The following is a 26,893-nucleotide window of genomic DNA, read 5'->3' on the forward strand; positions in this document are numbered from 1 at the left end:
TATATATTGTTACTTTTTTGTACTTACAAGGTCTAAGCCTATGGCCAAAATATTGGAAAGTGAAAGCAAACCACAACATTTCCAGGTAGAATCTGTCAAACTTGAGTTTAAAATCCCAAACTTTGTTCATTTTTGTTTTGAGGTTATAAAATCATTCATGCTTTGTATTGAAATGAAATCAAAGAAAACTTTCTGCTATCTTCCTAAGATCTCCATCAATATAACAGAGGCTAAGCAACTGGTTGGGGACAATATAGACCCTAGTGTTGTGATTGAAATTGGAGATGAGAAAAAGCAGACCTCTGTTAAAGAAGGAACAAATGCTCCATTTTACAATGAGGTAAGGAAATAGTGACAATTTTGAAACTAGGGCATTCATTTATAATGGCAAGAATATTTCATAAGTGTTGTCTTCTCACTCCTCAACAGTATTTTGTGTTTGACTTCTATTGCCATCAAGACATCTTTTTTGACAAAGTCATCAAACTTTCAGTAAGTATATTGTATGTAAATAAAAAGGCTAATGGACTTCTCCCCTTAAGGTTATGCACTCAAAGATCATGAAAAGGCTAATGGACTTCTCCCCTTAAGGTAATGCACTCAAAGATCATGAAGAGCTACTGTGTGGGAATATTCAAGATCGATGTTGGAACCGTTTACGCCCAGCCTGGTAAATACTTTAATATTTGCAGCTGCTTGCCATTTCTTCCTCATACCCTTATGTTTATGGTGTGATTAAAGTTTGTGAATCATGTCTCATATTTGAGTTATTGGTCTGCTTGTTCATTCCGCTTGTACACAATTAACGCTGTCCTTGCTGTGCCAGGCCATCAGTTTATCAATAAGTGGGCCACAATTACGGATCCAGCAGACATTCGCACAGGAGTGAAAGGTCACCTGAAGTGTGACATCAGCATTTCAGGAAAGGGAGATGTTGCGCCACCATCCCAGAAGTTCAGTGATGCGGAGGAGCAGATAGAAAAGTAAGATCTTAGTGGCACAATAGCATAATAAAGCCTCTGTTGCAGTCTTTATTGAATGTTGAATGCACTGAATGAAATACAAATCTCCTACTATTCCCAAATATTATTTTGCTGGATTGACATAGATACAGATACTGTAGCTAAGAAACCATTCATATTTCAAGACAAACAGAAGAGATTTCAGTGACCTTCCTTTGTGCTAATATGACAGACTTATCTCACAGGAAAATCGACTGTTTTGTCTGCTAAAATCAGTCTATGATTGCCGAATTTCTGAACTACCCCGAGTGGCTGAATTTGGAACTACAGTTGTTCGCATGCACAACAGTATTGAGACCAAAACTGCATTCTTTCACTTACATGGATTGAATGGATGATAGATGAAAGGTACAACGCTTCCGATTTTCGGAAACATTGGAGTAGAAATTACCGTATATAAATATACTCCGGGGCCTGGGTAGCTCAGCAAGTAAAGACGCTGACTATCACACCTGGAGTCGCAAGTTCGAATCCAGGGCATGCTAAGTGAATCCAGTCAGGCTTCCCAAGCAACCAATTGGCCTGGTTGCTAGGGTGGGTAGAGTCACGTTGGGTTAACCTCCTCGTGGTCGCTCTAATGTGGTTCTCGCTCTCGGTGGGGCACATGGTGAGTAATGTGTGGACACCGCGGAGAATAGTGTGAAGCCTCCACATGTGCTATGTCTCCGCGGTAACGCGCTCAACAATCCACATGATAAGATGCGCGGATTGACTGTCTCAGACGTGGAGGCAACTGAGATTTGTCCTCCGCCACCTGGATTGAGGCGAGTCACTACACCACCGCAAGGACCTAGAGTGCATTGGGAATTGGGCATGCCAAATTGGGGAGAAAAAAAATAAAAAAAATATATATGCTCCTGGCCCTAACAAAACCCTAAGCCTAACCCTTACCATAACAGTAAACAGTGAACCAAAACAGTGTTCTTTCACTTTTTTTTGGAAAAAAGGGATATGACATTAAAGGCACATTTGCCACATGGTGGCGCTTCTCCAAAATAAAAAATAAAAATCAGAACTAGCTCTAACAAAATATCCCGTGGGATCATGCTATATTAAAAACTCTTGTGTGTTTCCACTGCATTTTATTGCAGTTCTATTTCTCTGCCTTTGTCTGCCTCCAGGAACCTCTTGCTTCCTGAAGGCTTAAACCCTGAGAGGCCATGGGCTCGATTTTATGTGATAGTGTACCGAGCCGAAGGTCTTCCTAGAATGAACTCTAGTATTATGGCCAATGTGACCAAAGCCTTTGTTGGAGACAACACAGCCCTCATAGATCCTTATGTAGAGGTGTCCTTCTTCGGTCAAGTTGTAAGCTTACAATCCAATGCTTCATTAAACTTATAAATACCGATTGAATGTGCTTCTGTTTCTGTCTGATACTTGCTTTCTTTCCTGCATGAAAGGGCAGGACATCTACTCAAAAGAGCACAGCAGACCCAGTGTGGAACGAGCAGGTGGTGTTTAAGGAGATGTTTCCTCCACTGTGTCAAAGACTGAAGATTCGGGTTCTGGATGAAGGAAGCATGAATGATGTGGCCATTGGGACTCATTACATTGATCTGCACACCATCTCAAATGACAATGATGGAGACAATGGTTTGAAATTTCACAGCATTGTTTAAAGAAAAAATAAAACGACTTCAACAAAAGTATGTGGACACCTGTTTCCATTTTGACGGATTTTACTAGGTCCCTTAATTCCATTGAAAACTAATTTTAATGCTACAACATACAATGACATTCTAGAGAATGCTGTGCTTACAGTTTTACAACAGTTTGGCTCAGACCTAAACCCCATTGAACACCTTTGGGATGAATTGGATTGCCAGACCCCATTACTCAGCCTGACCTCACTGATGCTCTCATGTCTAAATGGGAGCAAATCCCTTCAGCCATGCTCCAACATCTGGTAGAAAGTCTTCCCAGAAGAATGAAAGCTATTAGAGAGGACCAATTCCTTAATGCAAGTGATTTTAAATTAAATGATAAAAAAGCACATAGGGGTGTGGTGTTTGGGTGTCCACATACTTTTGGCCATATTTTGTTTGTTCATAAGAGACCAACTCATCATCTTCTGTTGTAAAATACCCATAACTACACACTCTTCTACTGTACATGCACCATAAATGTCAAGACTTTAGTAGATTTATTTCCACTAGTAGAGGCTAGTCAGTAACACATCTGTTCATCATTCTTTGCTACTCCCAAGGTTTCTTGCCCACATTTGGACCGGCATGGATCAACATCTATGGCTCTCTTCGCAATTCCGCACTGGTGGATGACAGCCAGGAGCTAAACGAGGGTGTTGGGGAGGGGGTGTCCTACCGAGGCAGGGTTTACATAGAGCTAAGTGTGGAAATCCTTTCTGGAGGTGCAGCCGAATCTAAATCCCAGCTCTCAACAAAGATCAGTCTGAAAGATGTCAAGGGAGGGAAAGCCGTTGCTAAAGATCCCAAAACTGGACCAGGGGCAGGAGGTGAGGAGGAGAAGAGCAAGACCATAGGACCTGAGGTCATGCCAGTGGAGCACCCAGAGAAGGTATTGTTTGTAAAAGTCTCTCATTTTCACTCTATCCTTCATCTATTTTTTTCCTGCTCAGTTACTCATTCTTTCTGTCTCCCCTGTTGAAAAGTCCAGGATTGCTGGTCTCAAGCATATGTTGTGTTTTGGATGCTGATCCCCATTATGGGATGCTTGGGATACTTTTAACCTTACCAGGCTTCTTAAGTAGCTTAACCATCAAGCCTCCTCTTGTGAACCAGCTTCATCAGAAAGACCATGTTGGTTGACTAGCATTTTTGCTGGTGAACAACATGAACATGCTGGTCAACCAGTTAGACCAGCACCAAACCAGAACTAACCAGGATAAACTAGCTTGGACCAGCATGAAAATTCTGGTCTAAGCTGGTCTTTTCAGTGGGGTCTTTCAAAACTGACCAAGCCATTGTTTAAAAAAGCCATTGTTCAAAAGCTGAATTTTTAACAGAGAGATTATTTGCACTAGGTGTAAATAGCACCTGCCACAAGCGCAGCTATTTGCACTCCAATAGTCTAGTGGAAACGCAGATATTAAAGATAAACTGCAGTGGTGTAGTTGGTAAAGATGGTGTGAATGTGCCTTTTTTTCATGCGGACGACCCGGGTTCGATTCCCACTTTTTCCCCATCCTTTTTCCTGTCTTTCTTTTTTTTTTTTCTTTTTTTTCTCCCCAATTCCTAGTGCACTCTAAGTCCTTGTGGTGGCGTAGTGACTCGCCTCAGTCTGGGTGGCAGAGGACAAATCTCAGTTGCCTCCGCATCTGAGACCGTCAACCCACGCATCTTATCCCTTGGCTTGTTGAACGCATTTCCGCGGAGACATAGCGTGTGTGGAGGCTTCATGCTATTCTCCGCAGCATCCACGCACAACTCACCATGTGCCCCACTGAGAGCGAACCACATTATAGTGACCACGAGGAGGCTACCCCATGTGACTACCCTCCCTAGCAACCAGGCCAATTTGGTTGCTTAGGAGACCTGGCTAGAGTCACTCAGCATGCCCTGGGATTTGAACTGGTGAACTTCATTGGTGGTAGTAAGCGTCTTTACTCACTGAGCTACCCAGGCCCCCCTGTCTTTATTCTTAATATTTCCTTTAATACTACTTATAAACAAAAATTTATATAAAGGTTGGTTGCATCGTAGTGATTTAGTCACGGTGAAGGTCAGAGAGTTTATTAACCATGGTTTTAATATAGTAATATTGTAGTAACCATGTTTTTGGCAGGGGAGCCATAGTTTTAATGCAATTAACCATGGTGCTACTTGATATGCTGTTAATATAGTAACCTTGTTTAATTCTGTGGTTACTATGCTTTTACTTCAAATTACCATGGTGATACTATGGTGACTAGTAAAAACATGGTAAAGTTTTGTAGAGGTAAGGTTGGGGTTAGATTTAGGGGTAGGGGTTAGTGTAGGGTGTCTGTAGAATTCTAAAAAAAAAAAAACACAAACACACTGCAGTGATACAGTATGTCAGTATTTAATTAGGACTGCAAATAGCATCTAACACTATTTGCACTTAGTACAAAATATATGCTTTTTGTTGCTATTTACACTTAGTGCAAATAGCCTCTGCCAATTCTTAAACAGTCTTCACAAGGTTTATTTGTCATTTAATGCAAATAAATAGTGCATCCAGTCTGTCAAGGTCTAAAAAGAATAAAGAAACATCATAAAACCACAGTTAAAGTCATCGATACAGCTCATGCACTATATTCCAAGTCATCTGAAGCCATATGATTGCTTTGTGTGATTTAAGGTGTTATTTATTCTCAAATGAAGTCATCAGTAAACTCAAATATATAAAAACTCATTGGTTCTTACAACATGATGTTTCATTCTGTTCATTGCACAAAGTGATTGTATGGCTTGAGAAGACTTTGAATGAAAAATGCACTTTTTATGTTCTGCAGAAGAAAGAATATAAAATCGGTTTAGAGTGAAATGAGAGAATTTTCCTTTTTGGGGAACTATCTCTTTAACTGTCATTAAATTTAGATTGGTGATGAAGACATGGAAACCTTCCTGCTCTTTGGCTCTGTTTTTGAGGCCTCTATGATTGACAGAAGAATCGGTGACAGACCAATCAGCCTTGAGTTTACCATTGGTAAGAAGGATTTAGATTCAACAACACATGTTCATAAATGAGGCAAGTATGTGTAATGTGTGCTCTCTTATTAAGGTAACTTTGGGAACTTAATAGATGGTGCTGCACCACTCCATGCAAAGAAAAAGGTTGAAGACGTGTCAGTGACCACTCCTCTTCTGGACACTATAGCATCAATCCCATGCAAATCTACTACAGCACCAGAGAAGCCCCTTTTTAGAGATGCACAGAGGTGCTCAAAACAACCCACACTAACATTCATTAGGCTTATATCTTTATTAAATAATGGAAAATATTTTATCATGCACAAAATTGGACACATAATCTTGTTTGTGCAGGCACTACATGTACCTGCCCATCTCAACGCGAAAGCCGTGCATGTATGTTTATAGCAGCTGGGAAGATCGAGCATACCGACTCCATTACTCCAACATGCTGGACACAACTGCCCTGATGTTTGTATGTGAGCCTTCAGCACAGTGTTGGTTTATAACATTACCGTGTGATCAGTTCATTTGGTTATTATGAATTAATGTTTTTCCGATGCAGGAGGAAGGAGTCGCTAAGGTGTCAAAACTGGATAAAATGTTGGATCCAGAGGCTGAGACTCTCATGCAACATGTACTTCAAGAGTTCTGCAGGGATGCCAGGTAGGCCTTCAGACAATAGGAAGTGTCCAGGGACTAAATGAGATGTTTAAGTAATTCAAGTACCTATTCCATCCTTCAATACTATCATATCATATCTCATTGTTGAAATAAAACATCTGTATACAGATGATGATCAAACTGTTTTGGATGGAATGGTATTTGTGTGATTTACTACAGGGAGTTTATTGCTTTTGCTGAAAAGAAGGTTAAGGGCGCCAACTTGACCTTATTGGACAAAAAGAGACTCACTCTATGCAAACAAGAACTGGTAGGTATATCCTATGCTAAGTAGGTATAGTTGACCAATATATTCAAGACTTCACCTATACCTTTAGCACTCCTTGTTACCACATTGCATAAAGGGAAATAGATGATATTGTTGCTGACATATTATTTTGCTGACATAATGTTTTATGTGCTGCTCTTCAGGAGAGCATGACTGAAGTAGCAGGAGGAATCCTTGAGCCAAAGAGAAGATCTTTGACAGTCAAAGAGATGCTGCAGGAAGTTCAGAAAATCAAAAAGAAACTGAGATTTCTGGTGGAAGAGGTGGTTATTATGTGTCATTATGTTATTATGTTATATGCAAATGCTTGAAAGAACTCCCATATGTGTATCAGTTAAGTATCTATCATTACTAATATTCCTTTTCATCTCACGCCTATCTCAGCCTCAACACACATTACCAGATGTGTTTGTGTGCATGGTCAGCAATAACAAGCGTTTGGCGTATGCCAGAATCCCTGCTCGTCACCTGCTCTTCTCAGAAAGCCCAGAACAGAGAGGAAGAGACTGTGGAAAAATCAAGACCCTGTTCCTCAAGGTGGGAACTCATATACAAATCTAACTATCTGGCTGTCTCATTAAAACATTAGTTTTTCTAAAAAGGTTGGAGATAACTAAATCACAGTTGAATGGGAGGGAATGGTACTTCATTCATCCTCAAGTGGGAAATTGAGGTGTTAACAGCAGTAGACAAATACATAAATAAACAAAAATACATACACTGGCGGCCAAAAGTTTGGAATAATGTACAGATTTTGCTGTTTCGGAAGGTAATTAGTACATTAATTCACCAAAGTGGCATTCAACTGATCACAAACTATAGTCAGGACATTACTGATGTAAAAAACAGCACCATCATTATTTGAAAAAGTCATTTTCGATCAAATCTAGACAGGCCCCATTTCCAGCAGTCATCACTCCAACACCTTATCCTTGAGTAATCATGCTAAATTGCTAATTTGGTACTAGAAAATCACTTGCCATTATATCAAACACTGCTGAAAGTTATTTGGTTCATTAAATGAAGCTTAACATTGTCTTTGTGTTTGTTTTTGAGTTGCCACAGTATGCAGTAGACTGGCATGTTTTAAGGTCAATATTGTAATAGTAATTTTTCACGTTATTAATGTCCTGACTATACATTGTGATCAGTTGAATGCCACTTTGGTGAATAAAAGTACCAATTTCTTTCCATAAGAGCAAAATCTGTACATTATTCCAAACTTTTGGCTGCCAGTGTACAATACAGAATAATTCAAAAATACCAAAAAATATTGAAAGACGACAAGTAAAATTAAGTTTTGTAATACGCAATATATTATTTATAAAAATTCCTTGTTATTACTTATTTATACCTTGTTAAAAAAAATTATGCATCATACGCATGTGCTTATTTATGTATTATGCTACTGTATACGGTGCTTGTGCAAATATTGAACAAAAAGAGCTGATGATTTAAAACAGGTTTATGTAATAATACGTACAGATTTTTGGAGTGAAATAAGGACTGGATAAATGAATTTATATTTACATGAATGAAAGAACTGTAAGATCTTTTCAAATGAGCTTTGGATGGTAGTTTGACATGTTTTCCACTTCTCATGTAACATTCATTAACGATATATACAATTCTTGATGTCTTTCAGCCTCCAGGGAAGCATGGACCAGGGTGGACAGTCCAGGCTAAACTTGATGTGTATCTCTGGCTGGGAACTTGTGAGGATTCATCCCACATGTTGGAGAATCTCCCATCAGGCTTTGAGCTGGAAAGACTGTCGTCTGAGGACACAAGCGGTCCTCCTCCTGAGAATTTACTTTATTCAGGTAATACTGCTTAGCAATATATGCTGCTAAGAACAGTGTACAACAGAAATGCAGTTTTTGTTCAATATGTAAATGCAAAACTTGTAATACTTTTTTAACCCTCATATGGTCTTCAGACATTTTTGACCGGAATCACTTTTGCAGATTTAATTAAAATGTTTTCCTTTATCTGAGGGGTTCACAACTTAGTGACTTTTCCTCTACTTGCAATCTGAATTAGCAAAAAACGTTTGGGCATGTTTCGATAAGTCAAAGTGGTCATTAAAAAAAAAAGCAACACCTTTTGTCTTCGTGGTCAAAATCGACCAAAATTTAAAATGAGTGGGAAAGACCATTTTGTCAAATACAATCAATAACTCGGCCACAATGCAGAAAAATCACATTTCAAGATCGATGCATATGAATCGGCAGCATTAGTAATCGATATATCGAGAAAACGAGTGAATAGTTACACCCCTACTAAACACAGACACTCACGCTGCGTCCGAATATCCATACTTCTCTACTATATAGTATGCCAAAAACAGTATGTCAGTGGAGTAGTATGTCCGAATCCACAGTATTCATGAAGCAGTAAGCGAGAAATATCCAGATGACCTAGAGAGATTCTGAAGTGCGGATCAACTGGACACTTCCCATAATCCCTTGGGAGCTAAGGCGACGTCACGTTCAAAACACTGTATTTAAAGGAACGGAGGTGAACTGCAAGGCGGACGCCTCTTCTCAACTGTAAGTGCTATATATACCAAGATAATTGTTCCTTGTGCTTGAATGGTGCTTGTTTAACAAAACCAAAGCAGATAGTTTTCACGATTGTTGTTATTACATCATATATTCGGGTCACGAGACGATGCCAACGTCCCCGGATGAAGTATGTCCGAAATCTATTCATACTACTCGCATGCATGCCTAAAAGAATGTACTGTTTTGCTGGCAGATAAGTGCGTCCTTCATCAAATACAGTACATACTGTGACCGTACGTGGTTGCAGCATCAGAAATGAGGGGGTAGGACAATACACACACAGAGAACAAAGATCAAAGAACAAATTCTGAATGACCTCAGTGTACAAAATATACCTTTTCCACTGTGGGAATTTTACGATTAGATGCAGGTGCCTCACCTTCCAGACAAAACACTGCATCTTTCTGTTATGGAAACAAAGACATTTTCCCACAGCTCTAAATTATAATTGTGGCCACGTCCAGCCTTGCTCACAGTTCATTCTGTAGCAGCACCACAGTGAAACTCGGCCATCTACTATTGTCTCAACATGATTTTCAAGTCATGTTATTTATACAGTATTTTGTTCACCATATGGCAGCAATCTGCCTCCAATATATGTCACATTCTCATATTTTCTTCTTGTTTCAACATAAAGAAGTGTAGGTAGGTTTATGCTGTACTAAAGTTTCATAAATTTGCTTATTTGCATCTGCAAATGAAAGGTAAACTTGAGAAAATTACTTATAAATAAGATCAAAATAGCATAAAATCCCAAAAGAATTGCATACATTTTATTGTTATTACTTCAGGGAAGAAGAAATGCTATCAGTATCATCATCAAAAAAACAATTACACCTTTGCGCAAACGTAGGGCTTATTTATGAATCCCATAGGAGGGTTAAAAGGTGAAGTGTGTAATTTTTGCACCGCTAGTGGCACCAAATGGAGTTGCAAACATGTTTCCCAAACACTCCCCCCCCATCTGCCATTGTTGAAAAATGGCTAGTCCCACCCTAAACTCACTCTAGCGGTTGAGCAAATGTAACAGTCTGGTTAGGACACTTCAACAAATAGAGCAATGTATTGATAGCACCACTGTGCCACAGAGTTTACATTTCTTGGGGGAATCCCTATACATATGGGTTACTTATACCGTAGTTGTCTCTGGATAGTAAGTTGGGACAATATGAGAAAGTATTTTAACTTTGAAAAAAATTACACACAGTATCTTTACATTTCCATTCTTCTTATCTATAAGATTTGCATGTTGTGTAGCTGTATGACCCTGTTTAGTGTTGTTTTACAGAGCAGCACATGTTCCAGCTGAGGGCTCATATATACCAGGCTCGTGGTCTCATCGCAGCAGACAACACAGGCCTCTCAGATCCCTTTGCCTGGGTGTCTTTTCTGTCCAATAGCCAAAGCACTGGTGTAAGCATGAGTTTGTGTGACATCAAATGAAATTCTAGACAAAAATCTGATAGATGGTGCTGTAGACTGCACCATCGAAAATAGTTTAATTTCTCTACTGATTGGTCAGGAGACTAATTAAGTTTCACTGTATTGTCAGCACCTCTTTGCATATACCTACTCTTTTGGATTTTGGATAATAAGTCCTAATTAAAACCCTTAGAATGAAATCTTTTAGTTAAGGTACCCATAAAGCAAATAGCATTCTAATGTGAAAAGCTCTGCTGAGGTCATTCACATGAGGGTTGTTCTTGTAATTCATACATTTTGCAGATCATCAAGCAAACTTTGACACCCACTTGGAACCAGATGCTTCTGTTCAAAAACATTTCTCTGTGTGGAGGGCTCCATGAAATAGTCCAAGAGCCTCCAACAGTTGTGATTGAAGTGTATGATGATGATGCAGTGGTAAGGAAAGCACATTTATGAATACTTTTACATTGTGTTTAATGGGACTGAATTGTTAAAAAATTGCCCATAACAGAGTATGGCAAAACAGGGACTAAAAACGCAATGTATTTCATTTCAGTTCGTTCTGAGCTAAAACAGTATTTTTTCATTCCGGTTCAAAAGTTCAGCAGCCTCCTTTCCAAATGGTTACCGATGAGAACAAAATAAAAGAATGGTTAATAATGTTCTTTTTAAAATGACAGTAATCTGCACTAAGGGGTGGGTGAAATACCAATTGCAGCATTGCCAGATCTTACAAGAGAAACAAGCAGTATGGTCCAAGATAAGCCACATGCTTCAAAATAAACATAAAATTAGCGATTTGTCACAATAGAAATCCTAACAAGCATACAGTTAATTAACAGTTAAGTAAAATTTTAAAGATCTGCTTTTGAGTCAAAATCTGGCAGCATCAAATCTGTATTAATTCATCATATCTAACAATAATTCAGTGAAATTTTCACCTCTAATAAGGTCCATTCCTTGTATCTGGATTAGTCGTGCATGTATATGTAGTAATTATACATAGTTGTTAAAAAGGTCTTCATTCAGAGAATGTGACATCCACAACGGACAATTAGGCAAAGAAATGTGTGATGCAGTATTTTCCTTCAGGTTCAAAACACGTTTAATTTTTTCAGGCAACATGAAGTGGTGTAATTCCAAAAATATACTGTGATAAAACCCTTTGGCTTTTAGTTTCAAGAAAAAGTTATCTGAAAAACATTTACCGGTTTTTAGCATTTAAAAATACGGAACAATTTAAAATGACTTTGTTCCAGTTTTCGGTTACATACTGTTAAAAATTTCATTCGTCTTCGGTTTTTGTTCCTTGAACCGTTTTTAGTCCCTGTGTCAAAATGCATTGTAAACAAACCACATATGCAGTTCTTCTCCTAGTGTGGATAGTTCTATAATTGTGTTTAGGTTTAATAAAACATGTTTATTCAGCTGTAAATTCTAATTTTCTCTGTTCTGCTTTTGCAATATAGCTCCGTTTCCTCTAAAGACTCCATGAAATTGCTTAAAACACACTGTGTTTTCAGTCCTGTGTTGAGCTTTTTCCTACTGAAACAGGAAATTTGGGTGGGATTGACAATGGGCTGGTCCCTTCGTTTAAAAATAGCCAATAGTTACACTACAACCTTAATTTGATACTAGCTATTCAGTTGCAGGGGGGAGGGACATTCTCATTCAATAGAGCATTTGATTGGTCTGTGTAGTGCAGCATGAGTCTGTTTTTGGTTTATTGTTCTAGAAGAGAAAGGCTTTAAATTTTAAATGTATACAGTATATCTGCTAAAAGTTACTTTTGACAACTTTTATTACTAAATTTTTACTTCAATTATGATTTTATGGGGTCTTTAAATTTATGTATATGACCTAAGCAATGGTTTGCACCTCCAGGGTACAGAATATCTGGGGTCGACAGTGGCTCTACCAGTGGTCAAACTGTCAGAGGAGCGATACTCCCCCCCTCAGCTGCAGTACAGCCCACTGTTCTGTGGAAGCCTGTCAGGAGGAGACATACTGGGAGCCTTTGAACTCATTCAGGTCTATTCATTTCAATGCAACAAATGAGAATATGTTGAAAATAGAAAATAACTAAAAAAGAAAAGTTGGTCAAGACAAAATGTAATGTTGGCTTGAGAAAACGTTGTCTGAAAGATTAAAAATCCTTAAAGTTTAGAGATTGTACAGGCTTTATGTAGACAGATAGACAGAGAAACAGACAGATAGACAAAGGGACAGTTCGACAGAGTTTGAATTGAATTTGAAGTCACATTCCGAGACTGATAATCTGCAACGGGAAAGCCATAAATCTGATCAGGTATAATAGATATAACCAAAAAAAGATATAGGAAATTTTTTATAACCGTTATTCTAGTCCCCGGATCTGATTGGATGAGATTTGAGCCAGCAGGTGGCAACAAAAGACTGTTTTGTGTGTGCTTTGAGCGAGATGAGCTGACGTAGGCAATCTGTGTTGTCAGTCAGTGCGCAAGTTTCTTTGAAGTCTTCCGGAATTGTCTCTCACTCCATGATCGCTCGGATTACTACTACACTATAGCTGGGAAATAGAGTTAAACTAACAGCTTCAGCATTACTGCCAATCACAAGAGTCACAACAGACAACTCAAACAAGCTCAGGGTACCTACTTGATACAAGTTTCCGAGTTGGTAGAAGACATAAACATGGCGGAGGAGAGAACGCTTTCTGTCTCCGTGTCAAAATAAGAGTTCCGCAAGAAATCTACAAGAATGAAACTGGCGTCTTCCATGTTTTCCTTCCGACAACAAAACATTTGAACATAACTGAAATACTCGTAGGATAATTCAAATAGCACGTATGGTAGCATCACTCAACTATCGGAGGGGATTATTATCACATTACAGCTGAGAAATAATGTTAAACTAACAGCTGCAGCATTACTGTTCATCACTGCAAGGAAAATCACAGGCTCAGCCTCTCTGTCTCTCTCTCTCTCTCTCTCTCTCATACACAAACACACATCCTTGTTTCTACAAAAACTGGTTAGAAACAGCCCAAACTGTCGATACTAGTTCTAAAGTGTGGTTTTAGAATTAGTAACAGAGGCTTGGGTGCATCTTTTGAACAAGCAATGGCAGATCCTGCATCCGTGGTGTAAGAATGTAGTTTCAAATACAAGCATTTTTTTGGGACAGTCCTTAGTTTTTCCCTACTTATTAATTTACTTGTTTGTTGAACTGTTGTATAAAAGCAATATCACAATCGTAATTGTGCTGCATTGTCAGCATTGCTGTAATTACCTGCGGCATGAGACCGCATTGACAGCACTCTTGCTCGTGCGATATTGCTTAATTAGAGTCTGAAGGAAGGAGGTCACAAGCATTGTGCCGAGTTTAGTGGAAATACAGTAACTTGAAAGCTCTAGGAGGAGTTACATTTAAAAAATTTGATCTCAGGAATTTTACAAATTGCATTTAGAGTATATTTTTGCCTTTGTCAAAGCAACATAATAGAAATATGTTCTACTTACTGTACATACAGTATATAAATGTTTTATATATCATTTGTTTTAATTAATGCTAAAATCTCACATAGAATATTATGTTCTCTCTGTTGCTTGTCTTACCCATGATCTTGTAGGTCTCACAGTCAGGTGAGGACACGCTCCCTGACGTAGATGAGCCAGATGGAGGGATTTATCCAGTTCCCTCATACATTCGACCTGTGCTTTGCATGTACAGAATTGAGGTGAGCAAATGTTAACCTATTGGCAATGTATTAAGAAGTACACACACAAGTGGAAATATGTCACTGCCAAGCTGAGCCAAACATTTTTAGCCTAATAATTTATAACTATTTATATATAGTTATTATAAATTATAATAACTTTTGCTAATCCACAAAATGGATTATTTTTATTTATTTATTTATTTATTTTTTTTTATAGGCTACTGTATAATATATCATGTAATACATTTTACTCATTTCACATCACACTGAAGGTTTTGTTCTGGGGCCTAAGAGAGCTTAAGAAAGTTCAGCTCTTATCTGTTGATCGGCCTCAAGTTTTCATCAAGTGTGCAGGAGCAGGCGTCAACTCCTCAGTGATTCAGAGTTACAAGAAAAACCCAAACTTCACAATGCTTGTGGATACCTTTGATGTGGTAAGCAAACTGCTACATCAACAGAGTCCTGTGCTTGCTGTTTATGTGTGTGTTTCATAGCGTTCCGCTGATCTCAGCATGTCAATGACTGCTGTTGTCTCTCTCTAGGAGCTGCCTGAAGACGAACACCTGCTCCCACCTCTCACCATCACTGTGGTGGATTGGAGGGCCTTTGGGCGCAGCACACTTGTGGGGAGTCATATGATTAACAACTTGGCCTTATACAAACACACCCCCACATTAACCCAACAGCCCCAACCAGAGCCCAGAAACACAGCAGGTAAAGAACTTACTAGTAGCAGTTTCAATTACATCACAATCATAGACAGTGGATTATCATTTTCTAGAAAACAATAAAGGTTTGCAAACTAACTTTGTTAATCACACAGAGATTACAACACCACATTCATTTCTTCACAACAAATTTCTACAACAAAAATTCTAATCAACAAACAAATGCCACTAAAAACAAGTAATTATTAGCATCTGATCTCATGAAAATTACAAAATCAACCTAGTCTCATAGAATGAACATTTACTATAACAAAATTGTGGCAAACTGACTTTGAAGTGACAAATTCCATGTTTATCTGCAATTTCCTGTTGAAATTTACACCAGAGGCGCTACAACAACTGTGCGTTTTATTAACTTTCACACAAATCACGACTTTATAAACAATTTTTTGCTCTATTACTCAGACCCTGCTATGTTATGATATCAAAACACCTTACAATAACGCATCATTTGAAAAATTATACATTTTAATGCTTGTATTACAGACCCACCTACATTTACACACTTATTCCAATGTGATTAGCTTTGGGGGTAGCTCACCTGATACAGTAGTGTTGGACTTTGGACTTGAAAGACCGCGGCTCGAGACCATTCAAGCACACAAGCTGACACGTGAGACAAAATTGTCATAGAAGCGACATAAGATGATGTTGTTGCTCCAAAAAATTGCTCTTCATGTCGTATTTCATTTTACAACACTATCGGTTAGGTTTAGGTGTTGGTTTAAGGTAAGGATGTCTGTTTTGTTCACCACTCATTTGCTTTTTAAAACACTATTGATAAGGTTGAAGTTTTAAGATAGGGAGGTACATTACTCATTAAAACCCCTGACTAATATTCACCTGAAAAACCTTGTCTTATTGCAACACCATTTCACTTGCTTTTGGCGCCCCCTGCTGGACATTCCACTAGGAAACTGCACCTGAATGTGTAATGAAGCATGTAATTTTGTCATGTAATGTTCATGAGACCAGGCTGGACAACATGATATTAAATCGTACCTTACACGTGCCGTGGCAGTTCTGAGTTGAAATGTCCACTGAGTGGCGCTAAATTACAGTTAGTGGCTAGTAAACTCTTCTCCCAAACAGACTTGTGTATTCCATACACAAGTTCTAAATCAACAAAACCAACCTCCCTACCTTAAACTGTAAACCTAAATGATAGTTTAGTTTTATAAAAAAAATAAAAATAAATATGAAATGAAAAACACAATTGCTAAATTGAGTATTAGTTGTATCATGAAATATCCGTTGAGTTACTGCGCAATTTCATCGCACTCAGACAAGCTTGCAAATGTTATAAACGTTGAAACGTATCACCTTACAAGTCATGCTAAAATAAAAGCGTTTTGAAGTCATATGCATTGTATGAGGAACAGGGCAAAAACCAAGCGTTTATGAACTGATCATCTGCCCTTTTATTTAAAGAAGGTAGGTAGACCTCCTGGACCAAGACTGAACATGGGGGTCTAGGGGTATAAGGATGCAACTTAAATTGGAGTACCACTAATTAGACTAAATTCTTCACATTATTATACTGTACCAGTTTTACATAGAAGGTTATTGTTATAATTGAAAAATTACTTAAAATATTGTTAGAAAGTGTTTAACTGGTTATCATGTTTTGGTATCACATGGGTTTATCTACTTATTAAAGCTACTTAATGGTATACACCTTATTCACAGTAGCACCCTTTTTGATTATTAATGGGAATGACAACGAGGCTGTGAGGGATAGACTTACATCTCTTCAATGGCACTAAGGTATAAAGCTGTAAAAAGCTCCAAGATCACATCAAATTTCCACAACTCATGTTTTCTGAAGTTTTTTGTCTACTGAATGTTCTTGAATGGAAGCTTTTTCACTGTCTTATCGGCGGAATGATCCAAAAACACTTTAATTTTCAGTGCAGCCCATTGAAGAGACTGTACGTCTATCCCTCATAGCCTCGTTGTCATTCCCATTAAAAATCAAAGATGGCACTTCTGTGAATAAGGTCTATGCTTTGCATTCACTTGTAGTGGCTCTACTGGGCATTCAGCAGAGTGTTGTGCCACTGGCAGAGGAGGAGTTTGCCATAGAGATTGAGCAGGAGAGGACACTAACCCCTCTCCCCAAAACTGAATCGGAGTTTCAGGACAGGAAGGTTTGTTTTTAGTACAATAAATACATGAACAAGTTAAAGCACATGCTGACAAACACATATACACACACACTCTGTTCCAGTCTACTGACTATAAAACTTTTCATCAATAGCACGTATCAAAGAAGAGCAAATGGAGGTCTACAAAAAGAAAGAAACGCACCACGGCTGACGAGTCTGCTGATAACGTCATTGATTGGTGGTCTAAATACTATGCATCGGTGGAGAGGACCCACCTGGTAAACTTTTTTTTTTTTTAGCAATGGATAAGGTGGTCCAATTCATTTTATTTTTGCTAACTAGATATTTTTCACCACAACTTCATTCTTAGGCAAAGCAAAAAGAAAACAATCCATTTCCACTGCTCTTTGACAATGGTAAGTGCTTTTTCATTAATCCTAATCAGAAAAAAAAATTTTCCTCTGGATGCTGTGGACAAATAATTTTGCTATCAAACATGCCTATGTTAACCATTATAGACATTGATTGATATGTTTTTCAAAAGTTAAGGATGGATGGATAGATGTTTTTCAATGGTTGATTCTTAAATTGTAGCATTATCTTTAATACGTGGTTACATTCTTGTTTAGTACCTCCTCTGGAGAACATTATTTCAGAAGGATTGACCAGTCTGGGTAAGAATGACTGGGAGTCTGTTTTGTCCTTTGCATGGTCCTTTCTTTTTCTGTGGTCAATAGGATTGCCGAATGTTTTACTCACAATGCAAACAGTGTGCACCTAAAATATACTACAAAATGCTAAATGGATTATAAATGTCCTCATATTCTAAGCTTGTGCATTTAAAAATGGAATGTTAGTAAATGCTACACTCACAAGAGATCAAATTTTGCAATCCTGTACCGAGTGGCACCTGTTTCCTGTGTTTACATGCATACTGTATTGGTATCAGCTTAACTGTTGCAACGTATGACTGCATAAAGATGCATTGTGCTTGGTGAGGGTTAAAATGTGATATGTGTGTCTCTAGCAAACACTTTATAACTAACAACTTTTCAAACAGGTTTCTTGTTTTTGGCAGTATCATTGAGACTTAGCTAGTTGTTTTTTTTTTTTTTTATGTTTAAGAAAGTAAAACACTTCTTTGATGGAAATGCTGAAAGCATTTGTATTTGCTTCTTTAACCTACCTTTACACTCTCTATAGCAACTGATTTTTATTTTCACTAATGATGGATTGTATGTAATCTTGAAGAGTTATGTTTTGTGTTATCTTAAGCATCAGGTTTTAAGGACAGAAAAAAAGAGATGAATTTCAAGAGTGTGTCAGAACAGCCCAGACTTGCAACATTACAGGTAAAGCAAAATGTTTTGCTAGAGTGCTTGGTTTACCTGCAGATATTGTCTATATTTTAACATCCTGAGACCCCAGCATGACTGCTGTGTTCATTTTTCATTTCCCTTTTTGAATTGTAACTAGTAGCACCTAATTAACAAGCAAAAAAAAAAAAAAAAAGATTCTAGATCAAATAGTTTTCCTAATAATTGATGTCCATATACACTATATGGCCAAAAGTTTGTGGACACCATATGTGCTTGATGAACATTTGATTTCAAAACCATAGGCATCAATCTCCCCCTTTGCTGTAATAACAGCTTCCACTCTTTTGGGAAGGCTTTCCACTATACTGTATGTAGTAACATGGCTGCAGGGATTTGCTCTCATTCAGACACAAGGCTATCATTGAGGTCAGGAACTGATGTTGGTCGATGGGACCTGACTTACAGTTGTTGTTCCAGTTCACCCCAAAAGTGATCAGTGGGGTTCAGGTCTGGGCTTTATGTAGGCCAGTCAATTTCTTCCACGCCAGACACAGTAAACCATTTCTTTATGGACCTCACTTTGTTCACAGGGGCATTGTCATGCTGGAACAGAAAAGTGCTATCCCCAAACAGTTGCCACACATTTGGAAGCACACAAAGCCCAAGCCATTATATAAAGAAACATTAAGATTTTTCTTTACTGGATTTAATGGAGTAACCAAATTTGTTAATTAGAAGGGGGTGTCCACAAACCTTTGGCCATATAGTGTATGTGGACAGCGGGACTAAATTGTGACATTTTAAATACCAAGCTGTTTCTAGGCGTGTTGGTTATTCATATTTTTGAAACGTTACAGACATTACAGCTGATTTTCCATAAAGCTGAATAAATAATTCTGATTCAAAGTAATGGCCATCTTCATTCAATCACTGCCAACCATGTTAAAATAAAATTATACATTATAAATTCTGAATCCATGTACTGATTACCATTGTCCCATGTCTGCCAAACATGTTGAGTTGTCCAAACATCATCTGCAGCCTGAAACTCAGCTTTTGGTTGGATTTTAGGAGTGAATGCACTTAGCTGCATAGAGAGCTATAGGATGCTCACTTGCACCATATTTAGTGAATGACTTAACCTCCAGGGTGCTGCCTGTCTCCACTTGTCTCAGAACAGTTCAAAATGCACCATATTTTCATCCTAACTCCATTTAAACCTCTGAAAGCCAAATTATTCAGCTTTTGGAAGAACCCATTGATTCTCAATATGCAAATGCACAGTAAATATAGGAATTAATTTACTAATGTTAATGAGTAGAACCGTATTGTACAGTGATAAGATAAAATGACCAAATTTATATTAAAATGAAACAAAATAACCCACAGATTTGTTAATGTGGAAATTTGTTCAAAATAACTAACATGTTTTTCAACTTTTGTGGGAATAATGTCCCACAACACGTACCTGTATGTGTACATCAGGTGTATCATCACACTGTTGTGTGAAAAATGAATGCATTTTTTAAAGCGGCATATCAAACTAAACTAGAGATGCTATTTTTTAAACCAAAACAGGTTTCAAGGAAAAAACTTAAGAGGTTTCTTAGCAGAGACACTTTTGTTGGTTCTGTGCCTGTAGAAGCACTTCATGTAAATTGACATCATGTTTTTGTGTCAAAAGTTTAACCCTTAAATGACAGTCTAAAGTGTTGTGAACAGTATTCAGTCAGTTTAAATGAATTTAAATTATGCCTTGCATATAGCGAAGCTAAAATACAATGTACATGCATGTGTACGCGAGGTTGCACAAGGTTAAATGAGGATTTATCCATTAAAATTATATGCAGTCTGACTTTCAATCACTCCAGGTGTATGACAAAGAGCTGGAGGCTGAGTTTGGGCCTTTTGATGACTGGGTTAAAACCTTTGAACTCTATCGAGGAAAGGCCAATGAGGAGGAAGGCTCTGCTGAGGAAAGATTTGTTGGGAAGTTCAAGGTAAGCTGGTTTTGCATGCAATACCATAACATACATGGAGACTTTTTAAGATCACAAGCAGTACAATGACACCAATTCACAGAATTTCCACCATCAATTCTTCCCCCAGGGCAGGTTCTGTCTGTATAAGCTGCAAGAAACAGATGATGATAAGGAAGATGGATATTTGGATTCTGGGCAGTTTAAGATAAACCAGGGCATACCTCCTAACACTGCAGTGAGCGTCTTAATCCGTGTGTACATAGTTGCAGTAGGTGCCTTCCATCCTTCAATACTAATATTACAGTGATACAGACTAAGATACTCGTACATATTTTTATGATGGTTACTTATTGATGACGTTTACATGCACATCATTTTCTGATGAAAGACAATATTCTGGTTAAGACTTTTTTTCTGAAAAAGACATTTACATGCTTCATAGCTAATTTAATATCCCTGTATGCATGTGATCAGCATAATCCCAATAAACTAAGACATGCAAATTCTTTTCCTGATGTTTTCTACTGAAAATACTGGAGATGCTTGCTCTTGCTATTTATTTTATTGCATTTTAGTAATTTTGGAAAGTAATTTAGTCAACTCATTAATACTCACTCATGTCCTTAATAACACACAAGATTGTGATGGATTTGCAAAATGTAAGTCATGAGATTCTTACAAATTTAGGCCACAATGTTTCAGTTAATGTTTGTGAAATGTTGGTAAAAAAGATTGAGCTCCTCCTTACTGCAGAAATGTGTTCTTTCAATAGATTTACCTTTTTACAACTGTTTCTAATATAGCCCAGAATTTCCTTTGTTTGGACATGGATATAAGAAATGTTTAGTTATAGTGGATATTCAACGTTTCTTATTAATAGAGACATATGCCTGTTATTCAGATTTATAGAATCCAGAATAATGGCTTAATCTTGTTATTGCATCAGGATAATGCATTTACACTTTGCTTATCTAATCAGAAAACAACCACTATATTCTGATTAATATCAAAATACTTTTGTGCATGTAAACACAGTCTTTGTTTGGTCATGAACTTCACTCTGATCTAGTTTCACTGACTAAAATATGACCAGTAAAACAATCACACAGAGGCCAACTCCGACAACTATATTGAACTGAAGTTTGACACACTTATGCATTTTAAGGCCTTCAACTTGCACCCAGCGGACCCAGATGGCAAAGCAGACCCTTACATAGTGCTGAAACTTGGGAAAACTGAAATCAAAGACAGAGCCAACTACATCCCAAAGCAGCTTAACCCAGTGTTTGGAAGGTGAATAAGCACAAAGATTGATTAGTGTCATGACAGGGTGTTGTGAGAAATTCACTTAAAATTGTGGGAACTGCACGTTTCTTCGAGTGAATTGGGTCATTCTCTCTCCATATTTGTTTCCAGATCCTTTGAAATTCAATCCACTTTCCCCAAGGAGTCCCTGCTAACTATTCTAATCTATGATTATGATACTGTTGGTGGAGATGATTTGATTGGAGAAACGCATATTGATTTGGAGAACCGTTTTTACAGCAGGCATCGTGCTACCTGTGGTCTGCCTACTGAATATGTAATGTGAGTTATATAGTAACATTTATTTTTCAGTCTTTATCCATCACAAGTTAGTTTGGTGCCTTTTGACCCTTCATGTTTTCAATGGACACTCTTATGTCACCTAGTGAGGGTTATAACGCATGGAGGGACTCCATCAAGCCAACTGACCTGTTGATTAAGCTTTGCAAGGAAAACAGACTGGACAATCCTCGCTTCAGTCCTGGACGAATTACCATCGGAAACAAAGTCTTCATGGGGAAAACTGCATTTCCAGATGAAGGTTAGTCACTCTTTTTGATTCTTACATCATGACAAAACTGCTGATCATTTATTAATAACTGAGGGAGAAGCGCTATGAGTGTTTGCTGCCCCTTCACAGATCAGATGGTGGAGTCATACGAACACCTGGCTTTAAAGGTGCTGCACAAGTGGTCTGAGATGCCAGGAGTGGACTGTAAACTTGTCCCAGAGCACATTGAAACAAGGACCCTCTACCTCAAAGACAAACCAGGAATGGACCAGGTAATGTGAAACTATATACGAGTAATTTATGAGTAATTTTATTGGTGTAGTGATTCCTAGAATTTTGTGTGTGAATGTTCCTCAGGGCCAGTTGCAGATGTGGGTAGACATTTTTCCAATGGACATGCCGCATCCTGGCCCTCCTGTGGACATCTCCCCTCGCAAACCAAAAGGGTAAGTTAAAGACCTATAAAACCATCTTACAGGGTTGCGCAGTTAAATTAATACTTGTTTGTCCTGTCTTTTTATGAAGGTATGAACTAAGAATTATTATCTGGAACACTGAAGATGTTATACTGGAGGACACAAACTTCATAACAGGACAGCAGTCAAGTGACATTTATGTCAAAGGGTAACATTGGATGATGCCAATAAACATAGAAAAAGGCTCAATTTTCTCTAGGCCTATATTAAAAATGTCCTTAAGGCACAGCTAAATTCTGCGGGCGAAATACCGTCATCTCAATGGGAATCTGCGTGATCGTGAATTTTGCGCGATGGACTTCTGGAGGCAAAGAATTTCATCTAGCTGATTTGGCGTGGAGTTTAAGTTTGGTGAACTTTGACATGCGAATTTGCCGTGTTGACCAATAGGAAGTTTTGGCAGTGACCTCTTTGTGGGCAGTGCTTCGTACACAGCTACACTGGATATTCACAGTGGACAAGGATATAATTTAAGTGGTGAGTTTGTTTTTAACTTAAGTCTCACAGTATAAAGTGAGAATTAAGTGTATAAAGTGCAGCATTAAAAAGAGGCTGCTTGACAATTATATTTTTGCTGGTTTCACACACTCAAGGTCTGCCCACACCATCTTTGCCCAAGGAATTTCGCCGTGCAAAGGTAAATGTGACCGCGCCTTCAGGCAGAAGCTGATCTAGGATACAATCTCCAAAACTCTAAATCCTGAAGGAAAGCTGCTAAGAGTGTTAAAAATGTTCTTTAAAAACAAAGCATTCTAATATTCCCTAGATGCGCAACATTGTGTTTTAAGAACCATTTTCCCCAACATCAAAATTAACAGTAAATTATAAAATATGGAAATGCTGTTGTAAAGAGTGGCCCATGACTGATGATGCATGTCGTGTCATGTTTTTTGTTTTGTTCATTGTTTTTCAGGTGGTTAAAGGGTCTTGAAGATGATGGTCAGGAGACAGATGTCCATTACAATTCCCTGACTGGGGAGGGCAACTTCAACTGGCGCTTTGTTTTCCCCTTCAACTACCTGCCGGCTGAGAAAGTGGTGGTGGTAAAGAAAAGAGAAAATATCTATTCTCTGGACAAAACTGAGCAGAAGATCCCTGCAGTCCTTGTTATGCAGGTGTGGGACTTTGAGAGGCTCTCTTCTGATGACTTCCTAGGTAAGAAAGTGCCCTCACCAACAAGTGCTTACCTTATCTTTTCATATGAAACATGTCCCCCCTAAGACCACTCTGTAGCCTCTCCTGGTGGGATTTCACCAGTGCTCTAGAAGATCTGCCATTAAAACTGATAGAGGAAAATAGTACCTGGAAAACCTGACTGAAATGTTTTGATATTTATACTAAATAATGGTCATATTTGGGTTTTTCTCAGGCTCAGTGGAGTTGGACCTGCATGGGTTTCCACGTGGTGCTAAATCAGCTAAAGCCTGTAAGATGGAGATGCTGACAGAAAGCACTGAGAACATTTCTATCTTCCAGCAGAAACGCTCCAAAGGCTGGTGGCCCTTCATTAAAGCTGGAGACCTCATGGTGCGTCTATTAAATTAATTTGATTAAAGATAAAGTTTAAACTGCCAATATGAAGCTCAGTGTTGGCAGACATACAGTATTGAGTTGCACAAGTATTTTTGTCATGTATATACAGTATATGCCCACCCATTGTTATCCTAGCTGATTCCAGACAGTTGCAAAAATTATGGATTATACCTTTTAAACTTCTCATCGTTTTTCCATGGAACAAAATATGTATGTCATATAAAGGTCATGCAGTTTCTGTTCTCTTCTGATTAACCCTTTAAGCTCTGAAGGTGTTTTTAAAGATTTCCTGTTTCAGTGGCATGCCCACAAAAACCAAAGAGGGTCAATTGTTTGGTATCATTTTAAAGAAAACTTCAAAAAAAAATGTTTAATGAAATAGATTATGATACTCTCAGCTTAAAAAACTGGTAAAAAATAGACAAACACTTTAACACTTTTGTTTTGCTTCCAATCATGTCAACTGTAAATGAGTAAGATATTGTGTTGATATGACAAAGCAATCAAAAGTTATAGCATTACAAAAATTATTTATCCTATAGTGTCCAAATACATCTTCAAGTGTCCAAAAGCCTCTCCAAACAAATAAAACATAATAATTGTACATAAAAAAATACACATGCAAATACAACAATGATTAAAGGTATGTTCTCTTTTCAAAACATGCAGGCATAAATAACAAGATCTCATCAGTTCCATTCTGTGTCATTTGAGCCATTATTGAGTCTGTGTCATGCACTTGGCACCATCCACTGGTGGCCATATGTAATTAGAGTGAATGATCCTCTCTACGTATATTTGGATGACTTCCACCTGTAGTTGAAGCAATCTGAATCCTAATACGATTGGTTTAGCATTCCATGATGCTGGACAACGTACTTCATAATTTCTGATGAAGTCATCTGATCAGTGAAAGCTAATGTAATTTTAGCCAGATAGCACATTATGTGCTGTGCACATTGTACTTCTTGTGGATTATCTAATGATCTATGCATCTGATTACTTTTTGCGTGGGCTTGTTTTAACAAGAATCCCCTCCTCTAAGTAATGGTATGTGATATTTTATGTTCAGTTTTTTTTTTTGTCGTGAAGTTATATGTGAAAACTTAGCTTATAAGCAACACCTGTTTACATGTAACGTACTGTATGTCAAAGACATATACTTAGTTATTACTCACTATATTTTTGTCTGTGAGTAAAAAAAAATAGGCTGGTGGTATTCTACTCTTTGTGAGCTTTCCAACAACATAAGACACATGGCTATTTGATCAGTCTGATGTTTTTACCGATACAATAATATGTACAGTGCAAAATTATAAATAAATGATCAAAACAGAACACTTCTGATTTGTCTGCAAATTTCAAACCACTTGTTCAGTTTTGGTCATAATGCTTACAAGCATTGTAAAGTACAGCTTCTAAGCTTTAAAACGATACCTATTAATGTTTTGATGAGCGGGCCTATCCGAGCATAAAGCGTTAATGTACAATTAGATTAGATTAAAAAGTAGATTGGTAATTATGTGAGTAATAAATTAAGTCAGGTAAATTGTCCATACACATTTGTGTTATACAAAACAATACCTTATTTGGTATTGAACAAAGTATAAGCAGATTCCACTTAAAAATGTATGGGCAATGAAATTTTGTATTTTAACTGTTTCCTTTGTTTAGGGGAAGGTCGAAGCAGAGTTCCACCTGGTGACAGCTGAAGAGGCAGAGAAAAATCCAGTCGGCCGTGCACGCAAGGAGCCAGAGCCTCTGGAGAAACCAAAGTAATATGACTAATACACTTTTTAAAATGTTTATTCACATTATTACACATGACCTCATTATAGCAGACTGCGTGTTTTCATAGTTTGTATGACAGGATGTGGTGTAGACCAGTGATTGACCTAAAAAAATGGGTCTAAGTTCTGTTCTAATTGTCACGGACAGGGTAAAAAAAATAAAACCATGCCAAGTGCAAATGAAAAGTAAATCACCTTTGAATCGTATATTATTAAGATAGCAAAATAAGTAGGCCTATTATTAACCAGGTAAGTGAAAATGCTTTCAATATCTTTTGTTCTTGATCAAATGTCATGCGTCCAGTTAAACTCTACAGTATTTTGGTGAAAATTCATCTGTCACTTGGTAGAAGCTAGCCAAATGCCAAAATTCACATCCTTGAAAACCGTAATATTCATCAATTTAATTAATATTTTGATTGTATTATATTTTGTTTTTTTAATAATATTTGATTTTAAGGGCATCTTTGATTTACTTTTGTATAGTAGTCTTGGGTCGCCACTTGATGCCCAAAGTAAAATCTGAAACAAAACCAGTTGAAAACCACTGGTGTACAGTGCTGACGTTTTGCCTACTTTAGTAGAAATTTTTAGTCATGTGGGTTGTTCTGTGTATGAAATACTTTTAATACCAAATTCTGATTTTTCTCTAGTCGGCCGGACACATCCTTCTCCTGGTTTATGAATCCTTTCAAGTGCTTCTTTCACCTGATCTGGGGGAACTACAAGAAATACATAATTGCAGGCCTGGTGCTGCTGATTGTGACCTTGTTCTTGGTTCTTATCTTCTACACCCTACCAGGGGCAATCAGTAGTAAAATAGTCAGTGGTTGAGCAAATC

General features: G+C 37.8%; 1 protein-coding gene across 1 annotated transcript; it reads left to right on the plus strand.

Moving 5' to 3' along the window:
• The first annotated feature begins 294 nt into the window (after window positions 1-294).
• On the plus strand, window positions 295-26,893 carry fer1l6 (fer-1 like family member 6). The gene is made up of 37 exons (XM_051709070.1): window positions 295-340; window positions 430-492; window positions 592-670; window positions 827-983; window positions 2,144-2,330; window positions 2,426-2,618; window positions 3,232-3,560; window positions 5,564-5,672; window positions 5,748-5,904; window positions 6,011-6,131; window positions 6,222-6,322; window positions 6,500-6,590; window positions 6,752-6,871; window positions 6,993-7,145; window positions 8,254-8,431; window positions 10,464-10,588; window positions 10,901-11,035; window positions 12,485-12,631; window positions 14,211-14,318; window positions 14,573-14,734; window positions 14,843-15,014; window positions 17,054-17,178; window positions 17,289-17,414; window positions 17,507-17,552; window positions 18,412-18,488; window positions 20,327-20,455; window positions 20,565-20,705; window positions 21,603-21,730; window positions 21,854-22,024; window positions 22,129-22,283; window positions 22,383-22,525; window positions 22,611-22,699; window positions 22,779-22,877; window positions 23,643-23,884; window positions 24,099-24,256; window positions 25,937-26,037; window positions 26,706-26,893. The coding sequence occupies exons 3-37, from the start codon at window positions 595-597 to the stop codon at window positions 26,884-26,886; spliced, it is 4,932 nt and encodes a 1,643-aa protein (XP_051565030.1). The 5' UTR covers window positions 295-340; window positions 430-492; window positions 592-594; the 3' UTR covers window positions 26,887-26,893.

This window comes from Myxocyprinus asiaticus, chromosome 10, assembly GCF_019703515.2.
Source record: "Myxocyprinus asiaticus isolate MX2 ecotype Aquarium Trade chromosome 10, UBuf_Myxa_2, whole genome shotgun sequence".
NCBI classification, from domain to species: Eukaryota; Metazoa; Chordata; class Actinopteri; order Cypriniformes; family Catostomidae; genus Myxocyprinus; species Myxocyprinus asiaticus.